General features: G+C 51.8%; 1 protein-coding gene across 1 annotated transcript; it reads right to left on the bottom strand.

Annotated features, from left to right (window-relative positions):
- Positions 1–6,195: 6,195 nt before the first annotated feature.
- Positions 6,196–14,129, bottom strand: NRN1 (neuritin 1). The gene is made up of 3 exons (XM_068396969.1): positions 14,075–14,129; positions 9,704–9,848; positions 6,196–7,023 (listed from the first exon to the last, which is right to left on the bottom strand). The coding sequence occupies exons 1-3, from the start codon at positions 14,127–14,129 to the stop codon at positions 6,792–6,794; spliced, it is 432 nt and encodes a 143-aa protein (XP_068253070.1). The 3' UTR covers positions 6,196–6,791.
- Between the last annotated feature and the right edge of the window lie 5,870 nt (positions 14,130–19,999).

Genomic DNA, 19,999 nt, shown 5'->3' with positions numbered 1-19,999 from the left:
TCACCCACCAAAGATCTCAAAGTGCTACTCCCATTTAATAGACAGTAGAAGTAAGGGTGAGGGAGATCAGATGAAATGTCTTGGCAACAGAACAAAACCAAGTCTTGCATCACAGGTCTAGTAAAAGGGACAAGGGCGCCTATTAACCCTCAATAAAAAGCAAAGCTTAGGACAATTTTCTGACATATTGGATCCTTAAATGAGGCGTTGCGAAACTAATGTGACCAATGCTCCATGCTAACAAAATATGTTCTGGATTTTTCATCTGACAACATAATTTAGGGATTTGTTGGAATATGGGAAATGCAATGAGGCAGTGGCTTTACAGGAATCATTCCTTTCAAAGGCAGCTTGTGCCAGAGGACTGGAAAATTGAAAGTGCACCAAAGGAGCACAGGAATGGAAAAAGCCTCTTTCACTACCTAGTCAAAATAAAATGCATTAAAAGGAGCATAAATATCAAACTATCAATTTACTGCAAAACTTCTCGTACTTAAGATACTACTATTAGAAGTTCTGACAAAGAAAGATGCTATACTAGACACATGGCTTGACTCTTGAAGAGTCATTTGGCAGAATTAGACCATGTACCTAACTGGTCCTGAAGTAAACTTACTGATAGTGTTTGCAGCAAAATAGGTGGTTTAAGGAGGGATAAATCTGATTAAAACAATTCCTATCAATGTCAGTAATGATTTTTTTTCTTATGTTTTCTTTCTTTCTTCCTTCTATATTTTTTTCCAGTTTGATTGGCTGGGGTTGGTTTTTTTTTTTGTTCCCTGCCTGAGGGAGCATCAGTTTGAATATCCAGTAGTTTCCAGTGTGTTATAACAACTGGTGGTATTAAAGTGACATTAAAGGATGCACTGCCCATCCACTCGTGAGTCTGCTGCTTCACAGCAAAAAAAAAAAAAAGGTGCCCTGCAGATTTGATGTTTGATGCTTGAGAGATTTAGTAAGTTTTTCACAGTCCTTAATAAATTGATATCATAGGCAAGAAACCTGGAGGCACGAAGTACGAAGCATGCACAAGTACTTCGTATTTTGGTGGCATGAACCTGGAGTTCATATTTGGATAGCATCCCTGTCAGAGGCAAAACTGAGCATTCAAAATCCTTACCTAGGCAGAATGCATATTGACTTCAGGGGATACTTTTTCCCAGAGAAGGGCTGTGTAAAGAAGATCAGGAGTTTGTCCCCTGCAGCAATGCTGATTCTCTTGCTGAGGAGACTTCCAGCACCTGTGGGTATGGATTTCTGCTGGTGAATACCAGCACTTGGGTGAACTGATGGTCAGTCTCACCTTGACCTTCAGCAGGCTGTTTCCGTCTTTCCTTCATATCAGCTTAGGAGATAAACAAACAAACAAACAAAATAAAACAAACAATAAGAACTAAAAAGCCGGGGCAGAGGCCACGGGCTGGGTTTTTGATCATTTGAATCATTTAACCCTGTTTCTGCAGTATCTCCTGAAAGGCAAAGCCTATGCTGGCACGGTCTGCCAATCCATTAGCAAATCCTTACCTCAGGAGTATGGAGCTTTGAGTAAGATCTTCTAACACAGACCCACCATGGGGATTTGAGGAGAAAGGAACAGCCAATAACTCACCAATGACAGTGCTATGTCCCTCTCCCATATCACCTCGAGCTTTTCTTCTCACTGGTGGAACTGAGCAGCAGAACGTCCTTAGCCCAAAGCAAACTAAAGCCCCTTGCTGTACCACTACTGCAATGGGCCTTGGGTTGAAACTGTCCCTTAGGAGAGACAGCAGCCAGCTGGAAGAGTATTTGCCAACAGCACCATCGATCATCAGCTGCCCGTAGCCTAAAGCAGCTCTTTCAGACAGCTAAAATTGCACCTGATTTTGTAACAGACTCCTCTGCAGTCCCCATCACTTTGCCTACCCACCCCCACTGCAAAAAAACCCCACACAACCCAAACCCACTCTTTTGCCCTGTGATGAAGAACGAAGAGGCTCTGAAAAACAATCTGATTTGCCACCTTCTCCCGTGAGTCCTGCTAGCCATCATCTCCTGCACTGGCCTCACTCTGCAGCAGCCCATAAGAGGGATCTGCAGCTAAGGCAAAGGAGAGGGAAAAGCTGGAGGAGGAGGGAGGGGGAAGGCGGAGAGGCTGCATACCTAGAAAGCCAGGGCTATTCCTCCTGCCCACCCTGGAGGCACCACCTCTGCATCAGGCAGGAGTAACATGGAGAATCTGGCTCTCTGGATTTAACAAGCTCACTTTCCTTTAACTGGAGCCCTCAGGCACTGCTGTAGCGCACCTAATGGCACTAATTATTAATGAATCAGCCCTGATGAATAGGAAGGCTGAACTGGCCTCTGTCTCCTTGGGTTGTTAGCCCTTCACAGAGCCTACTGGATTTCACTGGGCAGGAAAGCAACTGCACAGATTTAAACAGGGCCCTGGAAAGGAAGAGTGCTGGAAGAGTCATCCATACATTTGTCCCTAGACTGTGCAAATCAGCCAGGGACCAACAGCATCTCGCTGCTTCTTGTGAGGCGTAGATGTAGCCACCGGAAAGTCCTGCGAGAAACGGCTACTGCACCTTACTTCCGTAAGGACCAACCTGTTTGCCCTTGCTACCATTCAGACAGCTTTTCCTCAGTTTTGTGTGTTCCGGCTCAAGATTTTGCTCCCAGCACAGGCCCGCTCCATCTCCCTCTTACAGCCTTTCAACAGGAGCAGATGGGGAAGGGACTTCCCCCCCTCCCTCCTTTAAAGCAAAAATATCGACAGCCACCACCTCAGCCCAGTGCTGGCACAGTCTGTCCGCGTCGGAGGGCAGCCCAAGCAGGCAGCAAGGCGCAGCCCTCCCTCCAGAGCTCAGCCAGGCTGCTAAAAGGTGGAGGCTGGCAGGGAGCAGCCGATTGCCCAGCACGGGTTCCTCCAGCGCTGACGGGGAAGGAAAGAGCCAGCTTTCTGCCGCCCTCCGGGGACTGCGGGGCTGCGGCTGCTCAGCCGGAGCTGGGGAGAGGAATTAGGGCAGGCAGAGCCGCAATGGCTGCAGCCCTCCCCGATTATCCAGCCAGCTAGAAAGGCACTGGCTTGCCTTTTGTTTCAGCTGTGGAGTTTTTTTCCCTGTTGATCTGTGTTTGGGCTTTTTTTTTTTTCCGTGTGCGTGTATTTTTTGTTTAACTAGGCGATAATTTTACTGTGGTTACTGTCAACGTTTAAATGCTTTTCTGTTGCATTTTCCCCCTGCCCAGTTCACCAGTTCACATTTGCCCAGGAGTTAAGGGGTGTTCAGAGGCTTGAACCGCTCCAGCTTTTGCTAAAGCAGCCGCTGCGTGGGGCAGTGGGACCAGCCCGGCAAGCGACCCCCCAGCCTCCCCCCGCAGCCCTCTCCTGCCAGCCCTTACAAACCCTACAGGTGCAAAGCGACAGGAGGCAAACCGAGTACGCTCAGTCCCTTTCTGGGACCTGGGGGAGAGCGCATGTTCCCTTGGCTGCAAAACAAGGCAAGACAGAACTATCATCCCTGGGTTAAAAAAAATATTAATAATCGACCATCGCACTCAGGCTTCAGAAATAACACCTGAAAGGGGCAGAAAGTGGTACAACCACTTCCTTGCGCACTGAGGTGCTCATAAAATGAACGGGATGAAGGAGGGGAGGGAGTTTGTTGGTTGCTCGTGTTCCCCGGAAAATAACGAGCTGCCTCGCTTGCCGGTAGTCCGGGGGGAGCTGAGACGGAGGGACCGGGTTTTGTTGCCGTCCCTGCCGCCTATGCGGGAAATGCCGGGGGTGCAATGGAGGTTTTTGAGCAGCAAATGCCTCCTTGTGCTCCGGCTCGCCCGGGATGTCCGGTGGCCGGCCTGCGCCCCTGGGATGGGCGCCCGACAATTAGGAGCCCGAAACGGGAGACTACCCGAGAGGTGTCCGGGGAGGATGGCAGGAGGGGTGGAAGGGGTACGGCCACCGGCACCGCTGGGCTCCCTGCCGCCGCCGGCCCCCTCCCGACCCGCTCGGCTGTTTTTTTTCCCCGTTTACCACCTTTTTATCATTCGCCTCAACGGAGGGCTAATTGAGGGATGTGCTAATTACGGAGAGATTATCCATTAGTAATTCAACCTCACGCGAAGATAACTCGAGTCCACTAATGAGCTGGAAATCGCCCCCTTATTAGGGAGTTTCAGCTTGCTTCCGAGAGGTGAGGAAAGGCTGGGAGGTTCCCCTTCCACTGTCCTCCGATGGACGGGCACCGTCCAGCAGCCGAGAAGACGGGGGCCGCGGAAGGAGGACGCCCGGCTGCTCCCAGCGCCCAGGTGGGGGGTGCCGGCAGCGGGTGGGACCGGCACCCGGGCACCCCGGGGCGGAGCGGGCTGCGAAAGGTCCCCGGGACCCAGCCGGCGGAGACAGCAGGCTGCGGAGCCCCTCGCACCCCAGCTAGGGCTCTCTCTTCCCTCTCTCCTCGGCAGCTGGTATTTCGCGCTACAGGAAATCAAAACAGCAGCGCCTGACCTCATGAATATAGAGATGTGCACAGAAAAAATCAATTTAGGTCTAGATCCTCTGTGGGGAGGGAAAATAACCCAAACCATTTAAACAAAGCTTTGCTCTCCAGGGTTTTCCTTTTTCTTTAGTGACGGTGGGGATTGAGTCTAGAGGGAGGGCAAAGGAAACCGAAACGCAAGCAGACCTGTGTCTGCCGAAGCGAGGATGAACCCTGCAAAGGCTCCCCCCCCAACACACGCATAATGTATTTTATCATTAAAAAATCAACATTGCTTCCAGTGGTAAAGGCGCCTGGCTCCAGTTCCCGAGCGCATTCGTTGCTGGGATTCAATCCGTTTGGGAAATGCAGATTGGCTTGCGACCCACTGTTTGATTTATGAACTGTTACATTTGCTATTGCTTACACATTACATTGTGGACCTTGGGAAGGAAGGGGAGCAGGGAGAGGGGGCGAAGGAGAGAGAGAGACCCTGACACCCTACACATTGGCAAAGGAGAGCTATTGCACAGGCAACGGCTCCCCATCAGAATAAATCACCTCAAACCAATTCGCAGCCCCTACCTCCCCACCACCCACTCACCCATCCACCCCCGGTCGCCAGCTGGGCTCTCGCCTTATAAGTAAAAAGGACGTGTTTACTCTTTGGTGTGTATTTCTTTATGAAGGCATCAGGCGCCTATAAATAGCCGAGGTTAGAGCAGCTTCTGCTGCGAAATCAATACCCCGTCCCTCCCTTCCCCTTGTTCCTTCGGCTGAGCTGCCTTATTAATTATGAAAGGGCTCCTCTGCGCCCCGGCTCCGGCTCCGCAGCCTCCTCCCACTATTAATGGTGGTTGCTGCCTTCCCTCCGCCGGGGCTCCGCGCCGTTCCTCACCGCTCCGCGCCCGCACCCGCGGGACCCCCGCGCCTCCCGCTCGCTCCTCGCCGCTGCCCCGGGCCTCTTTCGCCGGCTCCGTGCAGCTGGGAAACGGGGGGGCTGCCGTTTTGGGTTTCGGGAGGAGGAGGGTGCGAGGATTTATAGCATACCTTTTAAGAAAAAAATGGGGGGGGGGAGGGGAGAGAAAAAAAAGGGAAGGCTGAGACTAACCGCTTCAGCCGCCCTGTCCTTGTTTGAACTGAAATTGCCATGTTCATCAAGGGATCGGTGCGGGATTTAGCCTTCCTTGCCTTAAAAGCCCTGCCCTTTTCAAGATACTCTAGGCATGTTTTATAAAAAGGACGACACCCTCATTTCAAACAATAATTTTTATTTTATACTTCTGTCTATACTTCGTAGCAAATCTTTTTTTGTTATTTTTTTGCTGAATTGACTTTATAATAAACTTTTGTTTAAATTACATTTTTTCTTCTCTTTTAAAATCAAGGCTCTTTTTTTTCAAAATCATTTTGCTGTTGTTGTTTTCTTTGTTTTCTTTAGGTTTACATTTAAGCCCCCTTTTTGTGATCTCTACGGTTGAATATTCAGGTATTTACTGGTATGTATAACATCTAAAACAAAGAGGAGGAAAAAATTAAAGGCAGTGAATTCGGAAAGATGTCTTCGAACAGTAAGTAAAGGTAAACTCTCAGAGATCTGTTAGCAGCATTCCTTCACTCCTCTGGGCATCTAGACACATGTCTTTCTTTCACTCTTCCCTTCCTTCCTTCCTTAACTGTTCGTTTCCCTCTCTCTCTCTCTCTCACTCTCTTTTCCTCTCGAGGAAAAAAATGCTCTTTTTAATTTTTAATTTTTTTTCAGTGGAATGACCAAAAAACAAGCGACTGTGGAGGAACGATGAGAGATTGTGAATTATTCACCATATGCTTCGCACGTGGACATCTACCTTGGATTCATCGCCAGTGCCTCTTTTGTTTGTTTGTTTGTTTGCGTTTTTGTTCTCGCCTCGCACACTGCCACACTTTGAGAGGAGCCCGTGGCCCGCCGGGAGGGAACCCGGCCGGTTACAACCTTAGCGTTAGGTGGCCCAGAGCCGTTCCTGAGATTGCTTTTGCACAACGAGGGCTCGAGTTTGGTTTTTTTTTAATTATTTTGTTCTATTTTTGATTCGAAGCGATAGTAAAGCTGAGGTCCGATTTGGGCTGCGCGCCGCTGCCTGTTTGGTAACATTTGGCAAATAAAACACAAAAAAATAAAGGGAGAACGCTTCCACAGTCCTACACGGGTGTTTCACCATCGTCAGCCACCACCACCACCACCATCATCATCATGACCGACCACAGAAAAGCACAACGTCCCCAAATCAACGGATGGACACTTCCTCGATAGATCCAGCACATGGAGAGGATGTGGGTGTGGGTGTGCTCGCCCCCCTAGAAAGGCAGCCAGGTCACTAGGGCGGCCCACAGAGCCGCCAGCAGCAGGGGCAGGGCCGGCGGGAGGAGGGACGGTGCCGCGCCGCTGCCGCCTCCGCACAGTTCAAATAAGCTGCCTTGGAAATCGAGGTTTTTGGATTCCCGTCTCAGTTTCTCCCAGAGGTCTGTCGCTCCTTCCTGGCAATCGGTGAGCGCTGTGAGGGTGCAGGCGTGGAAATCATCCCAGTACCTGCAGGAGGGGAGAGCAGCCGGCATCAAAACAGGCACGCACCCACCTTCCCGGGGGTGCTCCCCCTCGGGCCCGCCGCCCCCGACCCCCCGACGGCGGAGCTGAGCGGGGCCATGCCTTAAAGGGGGGCTGGCGCCCGGAGGGGAGGAGCTGCCGCCTCCCCCGCCCTAAAACCCGGCCCCTGCCCCCCACCTCCCCTCCCCGCGACACCGGTTTCTGGGAGGGATTCTCGTCTCCTCGCCTTCCTCGGACTGCCCCACAGCCCGCCCCGCTCGTACGCTTTGCACCAGCTTCCCTGACAGCTCCCGGGGGGGCTGCCGCTGGCCGTGGTTTCGGGGGTCCCCCCTCCCCAACCCCACCTTCGGTACCAGCCCGGGCTGGTGCAAAAATTGCTTTGCTGGGTCTCTGCCGGAGGGAGTCTTTGCCTGACGGGGGGAGAGGGCATGCACCCCTCGGCTGGCAGATGCCAGCCTAGGAGCCCATGGGCTCGTCCCGCGGGTTTTTCGTCACCGGTGGGAACGGGCAGATGGGGGTGGGAAAGGCATCGCTTTTCCCAGGCTGGAGGCAGTGTCCTGGAGTGTCCTAGTGCGGAGTTAGAAACCCTCGGGAGGGATCCGCTGAGGGGGGAGCGGGCCCTGACTGCAGGGGAGGAGAAGAGGAGGAGGAGGAGAAGGAGGAAGGAGCGTCTTCCCCTCCTGGGCGCCTCACACCATGGGCGTTGAATGGGGATTCATGGCCAGGGATCTATAAGCAGCGAAAGGTTTCTCCTTCCTCAGGATAATTTCCAGCTGTTCCCACCCGTTTTTCCTTTTTTTTTTTTTTTTTTTTTTTTTTTAATTCCCTTGTTCACGGGCACCGGGGTTTGCCGCTCGGGGGGGTGGGGCGGGAGGACCTTTCCTCTCCGCGTCTGGGTTATCGAAAATCACCCCAAATCTGCCCTCTGCCTCCCATTTCCCCCTTGCCTCAAGGCAGGCGCCTGCAAATTTGGATCTTGATTTTCTTCTTCTTTTTTTTTTTTCTTAAAGTAGTCCTACAGCCTCTAATTTACGAGCACTCTAAGCTGGTTGTAGACTCCTAATGTTTGCTACATTTGTAATAAATAATGAGATACTGAGAAGCCAGAGTCTGAGAGTGTGCCTCTCCTGCAGTATTTCTGCTGTAATTGCATGTCCCAAAGGAAAATTAAATCTTTCCCCGTCTTCTTTCAATACACATCCCGGCACAGGGCGAAGGCAATCGGGTGGTAGGAGGTGGTCGGGGAAAGGGTCTTCCTTGGAAAAGAGGTACTTTTTACAGGTCGGGGCCACCTCTGGTCCGGTACTCCAGGGCCAAAGGACATCGTATTAGGACGCTGCTGCCCCTGGGCATTTATTCCTCATGCAGGACACAAGGTAAACCGCAACCCAGCATTTAGAGCGAGGTGCCAGCCTTAGTACGTGCTTGGCTCAGAAATCTCTAGGTAGGGAGGAGGGTTACAGAGTCTGCTCTTTTTCTTTTCTTTCTTTTATTTTCTCTTTTCTTTTTTATCTTCTTCTCTTCTCTTCTCTCCTCTCTCTTCTCTCCTCTTCTCTTCTCTCCTCTCCTCTTCTTCCTTCCTTTCCTTTCCTTTCCTTTCCTTTCCTTTCCTTTCCTTTCCTTTCCTTTCCTTTCCTTTCCTTTCCTTTCCTTTCCTTTCCTTTCCTTCTCACCTTCCCATTTCATGTCCTTCGTTTTCTGACTTTCGCGAAGCAAAATCAGAAAAAAAACCCCTATTCCAAACATTGATGTCTAAGGACCTTATCTCGCTTCTAAATACGATTTTATCTAATTTTTCTCTTTTTTTTTTTTTTTTGTTTGTTTTGAATTATTATTTTTTTTTGGCGGGGGGAGTTTGTGCCGGAAAACACTAAATGGGAGACGGGAGAATACCCTGTGCAGCCGTTTTTGTTGTTGAGGTTTTTTTTTCTTCTCCCGAGGTATTGAAAGTGCCGGTTTTTGCCTCCCTGCCCGGGACGCCAGATCCCGAAGCGGGGCGGGCGAGGCCGGAGCTGGTGGCTCCCCGGCTCCCGGCAGCCGCCCCAGGTTTCCCTCTCTCTGGTAAGACCCGCTGCCCTGAGCTCTCTGTCGCTGGGCGATTAATATTGAGGCTGGGCTCTTTTTAATTACATTTTGTTTTCCGAGGAATCGCCTCCACAGCGCCGGTTGTCCCTGGCCGGGGGTAACTGCCTCCCCCCGGCCTGCCTCTGTCTTAAGCGCCCGGGGGGACCCCGGAGCCTGCCAGTGAGCGTGAGTCTCAAAGGCAGCAACAAGGAAAGGGGTAACAACCCCCGTGCAGCTCATATCAACACCCCAGTGCAAAGCAGGGGAAGGGAAAGAATACCAGCGAAGAGCTAAGGAGGGGAGGAAAAAAAAAAGAAAGAGAAAAAAAACCCCACCCAGATTCACGGAGGGAAAAACTAAATAAGATATTGTAAAAACTCCCTCCAGACTTCACTGTTCCCAAGCCCGGCCTGTCCCCATGGCAGGACTCTTGGAGGGACCTTGGAGCAGAGAATACAACCCCAAAGCACTGAACCCCGCGTTGCTTCTGTTGCTTCCCTTCCCACCGCCACCACCCAGCCTCGCCTCCCTTGCCCAGCCCCGGGTGATCCCCTAGTCCCATGCTTCCCCCGCGGCCCCGAAGGAGAGAAGAAAGACCTACGCGCAGATCGTTTGGAGATTTCTTTTGTCGTCCAGGTCCTGCGGGTAGTTGGCCATGTTATCGCCCAGCCGCAGCAAACAGTTCGAGAAGCCCCTAAAGACCGCATCGCACCGCCCCGCCGCTCTCACTGCCTGCACCAGGTGCGCTGGGGGGGCAGGGGCACAGGTCAGCTCCGCCGGCTCCCCACCCGCCCCGGCCCCCCGCTCCGCCGCCCCCACCTCGCCCCTTCCCCCCTCCGCCCACCCGCTATTGCTAAAGGCGCGCCCCGCCGAGGAGGGGTGATTTGGGGGCAGGAGGAGGGCGGTGGGACCGAGCCAGGGTCGCCGTCGGGCACTTGGGGACGTGAGTCAGGGGCTTTTCGCCCTTCTCTTTTCTAGCACCGGGGTTTTCAGTGCCGGCGTTGATTTCAGTCTTTTTTTTTTTTTTTTTTTTTTTTTTTGGGGGCGGGGAGGAGGGGAAGCTGGGTGAAGATGCGCTGCCTGCTTCTCCCCGGACTTGCTCCTTTGTTAGAAAATTCCGCCTGGAAGCAGCAGGCGCGTTTCTCCGTACACACACTGGCGCACGCACACGCACACACACGGCTCCTTATTGCCCAGGTCGCTTGGCAAATATCGTGCCAGATTCAGCGGATAAAATAAAAATAAAAATAAAAATTAAAATTAAAATTAAAATTAAAATTAAAATTAAAATCACTAGAAAGACCTGCGATAAAGACACGAGAAGACGCGTCCCTCAAAGCCACGCACGCAGCTGGGAGGGCGCCGTCCCCGCGGCTGCCTGGGCTGGGGGCAGCGGGGCGAGAAGGGGCAGGGATGGATCCCGCTCCCCCAGACCTGCCCCCTCGGGCACCCTTCGGGATTGCGCTAGGAAACGGCGCTCGGTTAAACACACCAGGAACAAACCCAGGAACAACCGCCTGCAAAGGGAGAAAGAAAACGAATGACGGCGCGGGTGAGATGGCTCCTCCCGGGTGTCCGCGGCTGCCGGGCCAGGACCCACTGGGGGACGGGACGGGACGGCAGGGGACAGGAGGGGACGGGAGGGGACGGGAGGGGACGCGGGGGCACCGCTGCTGCACGGCGCGGCCCGCAGGACTCCGGCCACGGCCTGTGCCGCCGCGCAGCACCGCGTATAAACCCGCAGCAGCCGCAGCCGCAGCCAGCGGGCTGGGGTACCCGGGCAGGGGGCGGAGGGTGCTGATCCCTAACCGCTCCCCTGCCAGTGGCGGGGGCTGGGGACCCCCTGGTGTCTCTAGGCCCGGGCTCGACCCCAGGCAGCGCAGCTGGGATGTCCCTGCGGCCAGCGGGGGCGGGAGGGAGCTGCCCCCCTGCCTTTCGGAGGAGCCCCCGTCTGCCCGCACTGCCGGGGGGGGGGGGTTTGCTGGGGTGGGGGTCCCCCCCTGACCCGTCTCCCCAGGGTATAGCTGTGGAGAGATGTGTGTGTGTGTGTGTTTCCTTGCCGGGCACCGGTTACAAGCCAAATGGCTGACTCCAAAAGAAGACTGTTTCAACCCAAATCCCCCTCTTGCCGTTTGATTCATCGCTGACATGACTTGGTGGCCACTCCCCTCTACACGCACACCAGCACCAGCCGTCACATCAAAACCCCAACAGGCTACAGACATTGGCTACGGTAGGAAAAAAAGCTAGGCAAACAAATAGAGAAGAACCGAGGACCATCCCGAGGGTAAACCCGTGTCTTATAAAACCGGCGCCATCCCACTCCGGCAGCTACAGGGGAAAAGGGGGGGCGAAGTTGCTGCGAATTGCTCCCAAAACGTGACGTGCTGCGCTGAAAATACGGGGTCCGAAGGGGAGCTCTGCCCCGGGCCGGGGACGGAAGGTGGTAGGGGGTCGGACTTGGGACCAGTGGGTCTCAGAGCATCTCTCTCTTCCGAGGGGCGGCCTGGCCCTGTGTACTCCCTCCGCACAGGTACCCCTGGTCCAAAGCCTCCCCAGATCCCACCAATAAAAAAAAAAATAAGCAAAAGCGGACAGACGAGGGTCCTGCCCGGCTGAACGACAGAGAGATTTCTCTTGAACTATGTCGCTTGTGCTTTGCCGTGCCCCCGACCTTCCCCCCCTTCCCCGTCCTTCAAAGACAAGGGTGTGCAGCAATTTGCAATGCAGCAGGACCGCAGGAGCCATCCGTAACGGATCGTGCCCCCTCCCGAAACCCGCTCCCCGCCCTCTAAGTCCGCCTGCCCTTTGGATGCGCCCGGTCCTTCCCTCCCGTCCCTGGGAGCCTTCCGCGGAGACTCAGTCCCCGCGTCCCTCCCCCGGTCACCTCCTAAGATGTCAGGGATTTCGGACAGCTCTAATCCCCTCTGCCCAAATAAACAAACAAATTAATAAATAAATTTCTTTCTTTTTTTTTTTTTTTTTTTTTTTAAGCCCTTGTGCACAGATATTTTGGGAACGAGCCGAACATCCATTTCACAGAAACCGTTACCGGGGACGGGGCAAAGGCAAATAAATGGCCCCGTGCAAACCCCACACCGACAACCAGAAGATGATTTCGGGGGAAGGGGGGAGAGTGAGGAGAAGGTTACCCGAAATACCGAAGGAAGAGCAGAGAGGAGAAAAGCCCTGCACGAACTTCAAAGCCCTCCTCTCCCGGGGCACCGCAAAGCGACCGCACCTCCACCGTCACCCCGGTGTGCAGCAATATTTGGGGGTAACTTTCCAAATGACTGCCCATGCTCACGCCTGCCCGGGGACGGCGATTCCCGGCGACTCTAGCTACCTTTCGAAATTTCGCCGTGAATAAAATCCTCCCTCGGCTGACTCAAATAAACACAAATGAGAGGAAATCCTCCTCCTCCAAACGAACAAACAAACAAAACAAACGCAAGGACTGAAATTAAGGATAGCGTCCAAATAATGCCTTCCCATTTCTTTCTCTGACAGCAGAGAAAATGGCCTTCTGAAGAGTTCAGCATCAGTTAAAATGGAATGGTAATACGAATGGAGGGGTCTGCATCGTATATCCATATTTTCCAGAGGTCAACATTTAATTGCAGTCTTTGTTATGTTTTTCTTTTATCGATGAGGAAATGTTCAAGGCATTTTGACTCCTTCTTTCCTCCCTTTCTTGTGTCCCCCCCCCCTCCTCCTTTTTTTTTTTCACCCTTTTTTTTTTTTTTTCCTTCGGTACCCACAAAATGCTGCAGAGATTGTCTGGAGAGGAGGGTGACCGAGCGAAAGGATCTCTAAATAGCAATGCCAAGCATTTTTTTAATAGCAGCAGAATTCCTTTGCAGGCAAATATTTTCAAAGGTCTCTTCACACCTGCCAATCTGGATAATAAAAGATGCGCTTTAATCGCTCTTTCCTTGAAGCCCAGTTTTGGATCATGCTCGAGAATATACCTATTCAATATATAATCTTTAAAATTTTCCTGTACAGGACCAAAGTGGTCATTAACTTGGACATTGTTTTATGTCCGTAACTCAAAAATTTTTCAGCAAAGAAATGTTGAATAAAATGAACCCGAGAGCAAACCAACAAAAAGAACCCGCAAAAAAACCCCCCCAATATATTAAACAAAACCAGCAACGAGAACACAAAAACACATACTGGCGTGGAGGGAAACCTGTTCTATTTTAAGTAACTTAACATATATAGAATTTTTCTGGACCCGCTCGTTTTTCGACAGCAGTTCTCCGAGCACAAAATTAAAGATCGGGCGGTGGGACCGCGCGATTTTAAAATAATTTTTATTTGTTTAATCCCCACATTCGGGTGGATTTTTTTTTTTTAAGTTAGCGGCAGGTTTTGTTTGTTTTTAGGCTGCTTTGCAAATGGGGAAGCCTCCAAGTTCCCAAAGGGAGCCGTTCGCTTGTCCCCCTGATTTTCTGCAAAAAAACTTTCCAGCTAGATCTCTCGCAAGCCATTTTGTGCCGGTTCTTATTTCTCTGTCCCTCGGGAAGCCGGGGGGGGGGGGCGGAATTTCTTAGCACTGGAGTCCCTAAATTGTCGATGGAAAGGAATGCAGGGGATATCCGAAAAGCAAATACAAATGCAATCGTTCGTGGGGACGGAGAGAACCCGGGAGGGAAGGAAGAATAATAAGGGGGGGGGGGGGGGGGGGGGGATGCGAACTATGAGCATGCACTGATTTAGGAAAACGAACAACAAAAGTGATTTAAGAGGAACAAGGAATCGTCTCCCTTTCCTGCGGACCCCCCTGCCTTGACAGCGTGAAGAACCGCGAAGGTGCCACGGGGAAGGAGGGAGCGGGGAGCGGGGGGTCCCTCCGCCGCCCCAAACCGCGGCCGCCAGCGCCAGGTTATTCCGACATTCCGCTTCTGCATGCATCAGCCGGGCTTTGGTGCGCGCAACTTGCGCCCGAATTTGCCAGTCCACTTACCTATCTGTACAGCAAGGATCAGAGAAATATATCTGCCGTTCAACTTAAGTCCCATCCTACATTTAGTAAAACCATTTGCGGCTGCAGATCTTTAAATAGTTACTTTGGAGAACGTGGGGGAAAGCTGAAAAATAGGCATTGCCAACAAGTTCCGAGCAGCGGAGGACTTTGCAGACGAGAGGGGGGGAGACAAAAGGAGCAGGAGAGAAAGAGGGAGGCAGAGGGAGAGGGCGAGGAAGACTAGCCGGGAATGGTTCGCTCCATTAGGAGGGGGCGGAGGAAGTACAGCCTCACGCCCACCACCGGCCCTGACGTGGGGGGGGTGACACCGGGGTTTTTTCCCCCTTCTTCTTCTTCTTTTTTTTTTTGTTTTTTAAAAAAATGTGCACCTTGGAAGAGAAACGCCATTTATAGGCATCACAGGCTGGATTTATCCACTCTCCCCGTGTACCCCCGCCCCATTAATCACCGAGAAACTCCCCCCCCCAACCCCCGCCCCCGCCGCGCTCCTCCTGCCCCGTGTGGCGGCGGCGGCGGGGCGGGGGGGGGACGGCAGCCGGGACCGTCCCCCCGGGGCGGGAGGGATGCGGGGGCGGGGGGGCGACGCACGCACCCCCCCCCCCACACACACACACGCGCACAGGCAGGCGGAGGAGCCGCCCCCCCGGGGGTGGGGATAGCACGGCAGAACCCCCCTCCGCCCCCTGGCCGCCCCGTCGGGGCTGGCCGGCCCGGCCCCCGCGCTGCAGAGCGGGGAGGAGGAAAGGGAGGTGCGGGGTGTCCCCCCCCGCCCCCTGCCCGCCCCTCCCCCACCATGACGTCACCCTCAGGCTGAAGTTGGGGGGAGAGAGGGGCGGAGCTGGTCCCTCCGGCCCTGATGCCTGTGCTCAATCCCGGTGGCAGCACGCCGGTTGTGGGACTGCAGAGGGTGGGTTGGGGAAAGGGGTCACGCGTGGGCCGGGCCTGGGGAGCTGCAGTGGGGCCGGCCTGAGGCTGGGGGCCACCGCACCCGTCCTCTGGGGATGGGTCCCAAGTGTGGCAGGGCTGGGTGGTGGGGATGGCGCCGTCCGAGGCTACGTGGAGCGTTGCCCAGGACAGGGTGGTCCTGCAGCCTGACATCCCCCCAGGACCCTCCTCAAGACCGTCCCCGCCTGGAGAGCAGCATGGGAGGAACCTAAAGGTGCCGGCATGAGCTTCTCCCGGTGCAAAGTAACCAACTAAAACCCCATCCTACATCCTTCCACCAGGCTCTTTCACTGCAAAGTTGTTCCCCCCCAGCTCAGCCCTGACCTTCACCAGCCGTCTGTGGCATCTCCAGGAGCCAGAGGGGGACTGGTCAGAGGGAGAACTACTGTTGACCTTCGCTCCTCGCGGTCCCATGTCTCCCCTCCTTGCAATCCCACTGTGCTGGCAGTGCTGTGGCACCCTGGGTCAGCTGGGCTACCAGTTGGTCCCTCCCTTTTACAAACCACCCAGGGCAATCCTCAGACCTCAATGACAGGGACAACAGCTGCCAGGCTGGGTCACCATGATCCCCATGAGCTACAAATGCCCGAAGCCCACCAGGCAAGGACAGGAATTGCAAGAGGTTAAATGAATCAGCGCAACTGGGAGTAAGGAAACTGGAGGGCAAGATGAAAAGCTTCCTTGTGGAGAGCTCCATTCAGAGAGCAGTGCTGGGGAATGCCATTGCCTCTTTAGGTCTACCTAATGTGTGCAGAGACAGCCTGCACACGCATCCTCTTAAAGCCATTGTGAAACTCCAGCCTCTGTTTCTTCAACGGGAAAGCAGGAATAAGGTTGGGTAACAATGCTAGCAGTCAGCTGGGGCCTGCAGATGAAAAACGCTGTCTTGTCTCCTCTGCACTTCCCCATTATTCCTTTTTGTTCTGCCTTTTCTTCCTATTTATAGATCTCCACTATGGATGGTGAGCAGGATTAGAGGACAGATCTGGCTGAAAACTAACCTGAGGAATTAAAAAAAAAAGGTTCATTTTCAGCCAGCTCCCAGAGCCAGCTCAGCATGCGGACACATGGTAGTGAATGCAGTGCAAAGCACAGGCAGTGGGTGCTGCGTCCCCTGGCAGCTTGCCCTTCCATTCACTCAGCCATGAAGCTGCAGCCCAGAGTTATCTTCTACACACTCCTGAAGACATTGGTGGCAGCAAGAAGGCTAAGGCTAAGCTTCGTACTGTGCACCATGTTCTCTTTCAAAGGAATGAAAGGTTTGAGTTTAAGCTGGAGCTAAGGCAAAACGCTTTTACCCAGCTCTTTGCTGCTGTGGTAGTGGGTGCTTTTGTAATGCAACAGAGAGACTGAAGTGGATATCAAAATGTGGAGTCCTGCCCTTTTATTGGGACGGATAGGTGAGATAGCCCAAAAGATCTTTTATGTCTCACAGTCAGTGCATTATCAGCATAAAAAAGGCAGAGGATGAAAGGACTGTTGGTTGAAGTACATGGATATAAACATTGAACCTACTGTCTCTTGGCAGCTTGGACACTTGTGGCTGTGTTTGCTGTTAAGAAGGACAAGGCACCCTTGCAGGAGCACCAGGTTGTGGAGGATGCAGCAAGAGGAATTTCTCATTTCACTCTTCTGCCCTATTGTTAACTGTATATGTTTATTTATACAGTCATATCTGCTACGGTTTTGTCTGCTGCTTCTTTTTCTGAGGGCAGACAAGCTATAGCTTCAGGTTAAAGGTTGGGCTGGCTCCAAGAGGCTTGTGTTGAACATGATTTTGACATTACATGATGTAAATCTGCTTCGGAATGAACTTCAGGGCAGTTTCCAATGCACAATCAGGAAGAGTTTAATATCTGGCTTTTGGTATGTCCATCACTGCCGAAATGATTTGGAGCCTCTGGCAATCTGGCCACAAATCTCGTAAGAACAGGCATTTCTGAGCGATTTCTGGCTAAACAACAACAAAAATCTAACAGCCAGGGGCATCAATTACAGAGGCCAAAAGGGCCTGGCCAAGTTCCTCTAAATGTTCTTGACTGTTGGGGCAGTCCAGCCCTGTCTGAAATTCAAGCCTGGCTCCAGCCTTACCACCTTCCCTGCCCCAGGAAAGGGACCATCAAGCTATAGATTCTGAACACAGGCCAGCGGTTTCAGCCCATCTCAAATAAGCAGCACTCAGCTCTGCTGGGAGCCGGGAGCAGGATGAAGTGGGGACAGTTGTTTATCAAACTATCCTTTTTCTTTTTTTTTTTTCCCAACATGGTTTAGAAGGTGCTTGAATATCAGCCATCACTAAGAGACGTCTGTGTATGTTTTAGAAGAGGCACTTCTGATGGTGTCTTGCTCAGTCCTTGTTAGGACAATTTGCTCATCATCACGATTTTGCCCTTGTTTTTAAGAAAAAGGGCTCTGTCCTGGTGGCAGCCTCCTGCTCCGCTTTTTAGGGCTGGCAACAGTGTCATCCCACGGGCACATGTGATCGCTGCCGTGGCGGAGGCAGACGGACAGAGCCCACCACTGCCGGCCACATATGGCTCTGCCAGAGCTCGCAGCAGCGTGGGCTGCACCGTGTGCTGGAGTGGGTGGGTAAGTATTTGGGTGGGCAGCCCTGCGCTCTCACCGCTGAGTGGAAGGCAGCGTGCTGGGCAGCTGATATAAAGCGAGCTCAGCTACATCTAAACCATCTACCACAAGGGGACCCACCGCGTTTAGCGATGTGCTTCTCCTTCAGCTGTCGGCTGACTGTCATGGCTGAACCTCAAAAGAGGCAGCTGCCTCGAGGTAGCGGGGAGAGATGCTTTCCCTGGCAAAGCTGGCTGCGTCTCTGCATTTCTTCTTCCCTTCACCCCCCCTTTTTTTTAAAAAAAAATGCAAAATATCTCTTCAAACAGCTCACACCATGGGCTCCTTGGTTCGTGGTTGTGGGCTAGTAATAGGGAAAAAAACTGTATCTTTGGTGCTGCCAGTCAGAGACTGATTTATTCTAAGCATCGGCTTAGGTTGGAGGGGAGGGTCCAGTGATCACGGCGATATTTAAAAGTCCCTCCTATGGGTGTGTGAGAAATGTGTTCGCTCTTAGCTCATCCTGCAGTAACATTGCCTCTACCAGGAGGTGACAGTTTCCTTTTACTCTCCCTCACGATCAGCCTGAGATCTGACCCTAATGAAGCTGAGATGAAACAGGAGCCAGTCACTTGTGTCTCCATACCCTCCCATCTTGCAAGTCCCCTGAGAAGGGGGCACAGGTTGACAGCTTTACAGTCCTGCAGAGGTGACTGCCCTTGCTTGTGCTGTGACTCCCAGCCCTCACATGCTACTTTCCCTAGAGGAAGGTGGCCAGCCAGAAAAACACATGCAAATATCAAACCTAGCTGATAAATGAATAGCTGTTCACAGTATGATCCTCCAAGATTTTATTTAAGTAGAAAAATAATGAGAACACACTGAAAATGTGACAGGTAGGATTAAAGAAATACCTTTTGATAAAGGCCAGACTTTTAAAGCTTTCTTGGGTGCCCTTGTTCATTAGACATCTGGCTTCATTACTGGCTGGATGTGTCTGACTTTAGCTAGGCAGAAAAAATTGAAGTTGTGCACGTGAGACAAGAATTTGCCCTACATCTGCCTAGAAATTAGTACTAAAACAGTGCTTGTTGTTCACCGTGAAAATGATTGTCATTTGATGTCTGTGAAAATATATTTCTGAAAATATAAACTGTTGCTGTGTTCCAAATATAAAACTGGGAAAGAAAAAAGTACATGGCTGAGTGGATGTAAAAGGGATGTGATTGCTCGATACCGAATCTTTAAAAAATGAAAAATGCTGGGTAAGGCATCTGTAACCTATTTGACACAGAAAACAGGGATCTGATATAAACTTAGAAAGTGATTAGAATAATGCAATTTTCAGCCTCAACTTCTGGGATTTTCAAAGGGGAAAACCAGAATGCCAGACTTCACTACTTTCATTTGAAAAGCTCAGCCTCTATGTCTGTTTTTCAGTAATTTTCTCTTTTAAATAGCAGTCTTAAAAAACCAAGATGTCACTTGACCATGATCAGCTTGTGCCAGCCAATCCGGTAAGGAAAGCACTATCTATTACAGAAACAGTAGTGTTTGCATTTAACTGCACTCCTTAGAGATATATTTTTAGGAGGGTGCCTGTGTGTGCACTCAAAATTCTGCATCTTATTAGCATGACCCCTTTATATCATATTGTGGCACTGGCGTTGCTGCTGAGCCCAGGCAAGCTGAGAGGAGATATGCGAGCCAGTGCTGCTCTAGCCAGATGGAGTTCACACCCACTACAATTATGTTTGCAACACATGATTTGCTTAAGGTGTCTGTGGATGTTCCAAAGAGTAGGATGGTTTCAGTAAAGCAGTCTCAGAAGAAAGCAGTATCAATCCTTAGCATCTTTACCACTGAAATTTCCCTTCAAGAAATATAAACCTAAGGCCAGTCCGTACACTTTTTGTCATAGGCTGGAGGGAAGTATATAGACCTGGAAAATGGCTGTGAAAAGGCTGGTATCAGTGGATTTCCTGGCATCCAGGCTTACTATTGTTGTAGAACACAGAACCATAGAACAGCCCAGCTTGGAAGAGACCTCCAGAGATCATTTGATCCAATCTTTTGTGGAAAAGGGAGCCTCTATGAGATTATCTAGCGCCCTGTCCAGCCGCATCTTGAAAACCTGCAGTTCTGGGAACTCCACCTCATCCTTGGGGAGGTTGTTTATAATGATTTTACCATAATGATTGCTTCATTATGGTGAAATCCACGCTACATAAGGAATTGGAAGGTTTGTGATGGGAAGGTTTGTGATGAGCTGTATGTATCACGCCAGAGCTGTTGATCACTCTCTGACACCCTTAACAGACACCTTGGTCTAGATACCAGTCATCCTGAGTGCGTGAGAATAACCTTGAATGCACTGCCACGGTATTAAGATAA

The sequence above is a fragment of the Nyctibius grandis genome, chromosome 3 (assembly GCF_013368605.1).
Source record: "Nyctibius grandis isolate bNycGra1 chromosome 3, bNycGra1.pri, whole genome shotgun sequence".
NCBI classification, from domain to species: Eukaryota; Metazoa; Chordata; class Aves; order Nyctibiiformes; family Nyctibiidae; genus Nyctibius; species Nyctibius grandis.
This window is presented reverse-complemented; position numbering and strand designations above follow the sequence as displayed.

What these genes read in the sequence shown, in the direction of transcription:
- NRN1 (XM_068396969.1), bottom strand. Translation starts at nt 14,129, where the DNA reads ATGGGACTTAAGTTGAACGGCAGATATATTTCTCTGATCCTTGCTGTA. An exon ending in GATCCTTGCTGTACAGATAG is followed by an intron (nt 9,849 to 14,074) that starts GTAAGTGGACTG and finishes CTGCCCCCCCAG; the next exon opens with CGCACCTGGTGCAGGCAGTG. An exon ending in AATCTCCAAACGATCTGCGC is followed by an intron (nt 7,024 to 9,703) that starts GTAGGTCTTTCT and finishes CCCCTCCTGCAG; the next exon opens with GTACTGGGATGATTTCCACG.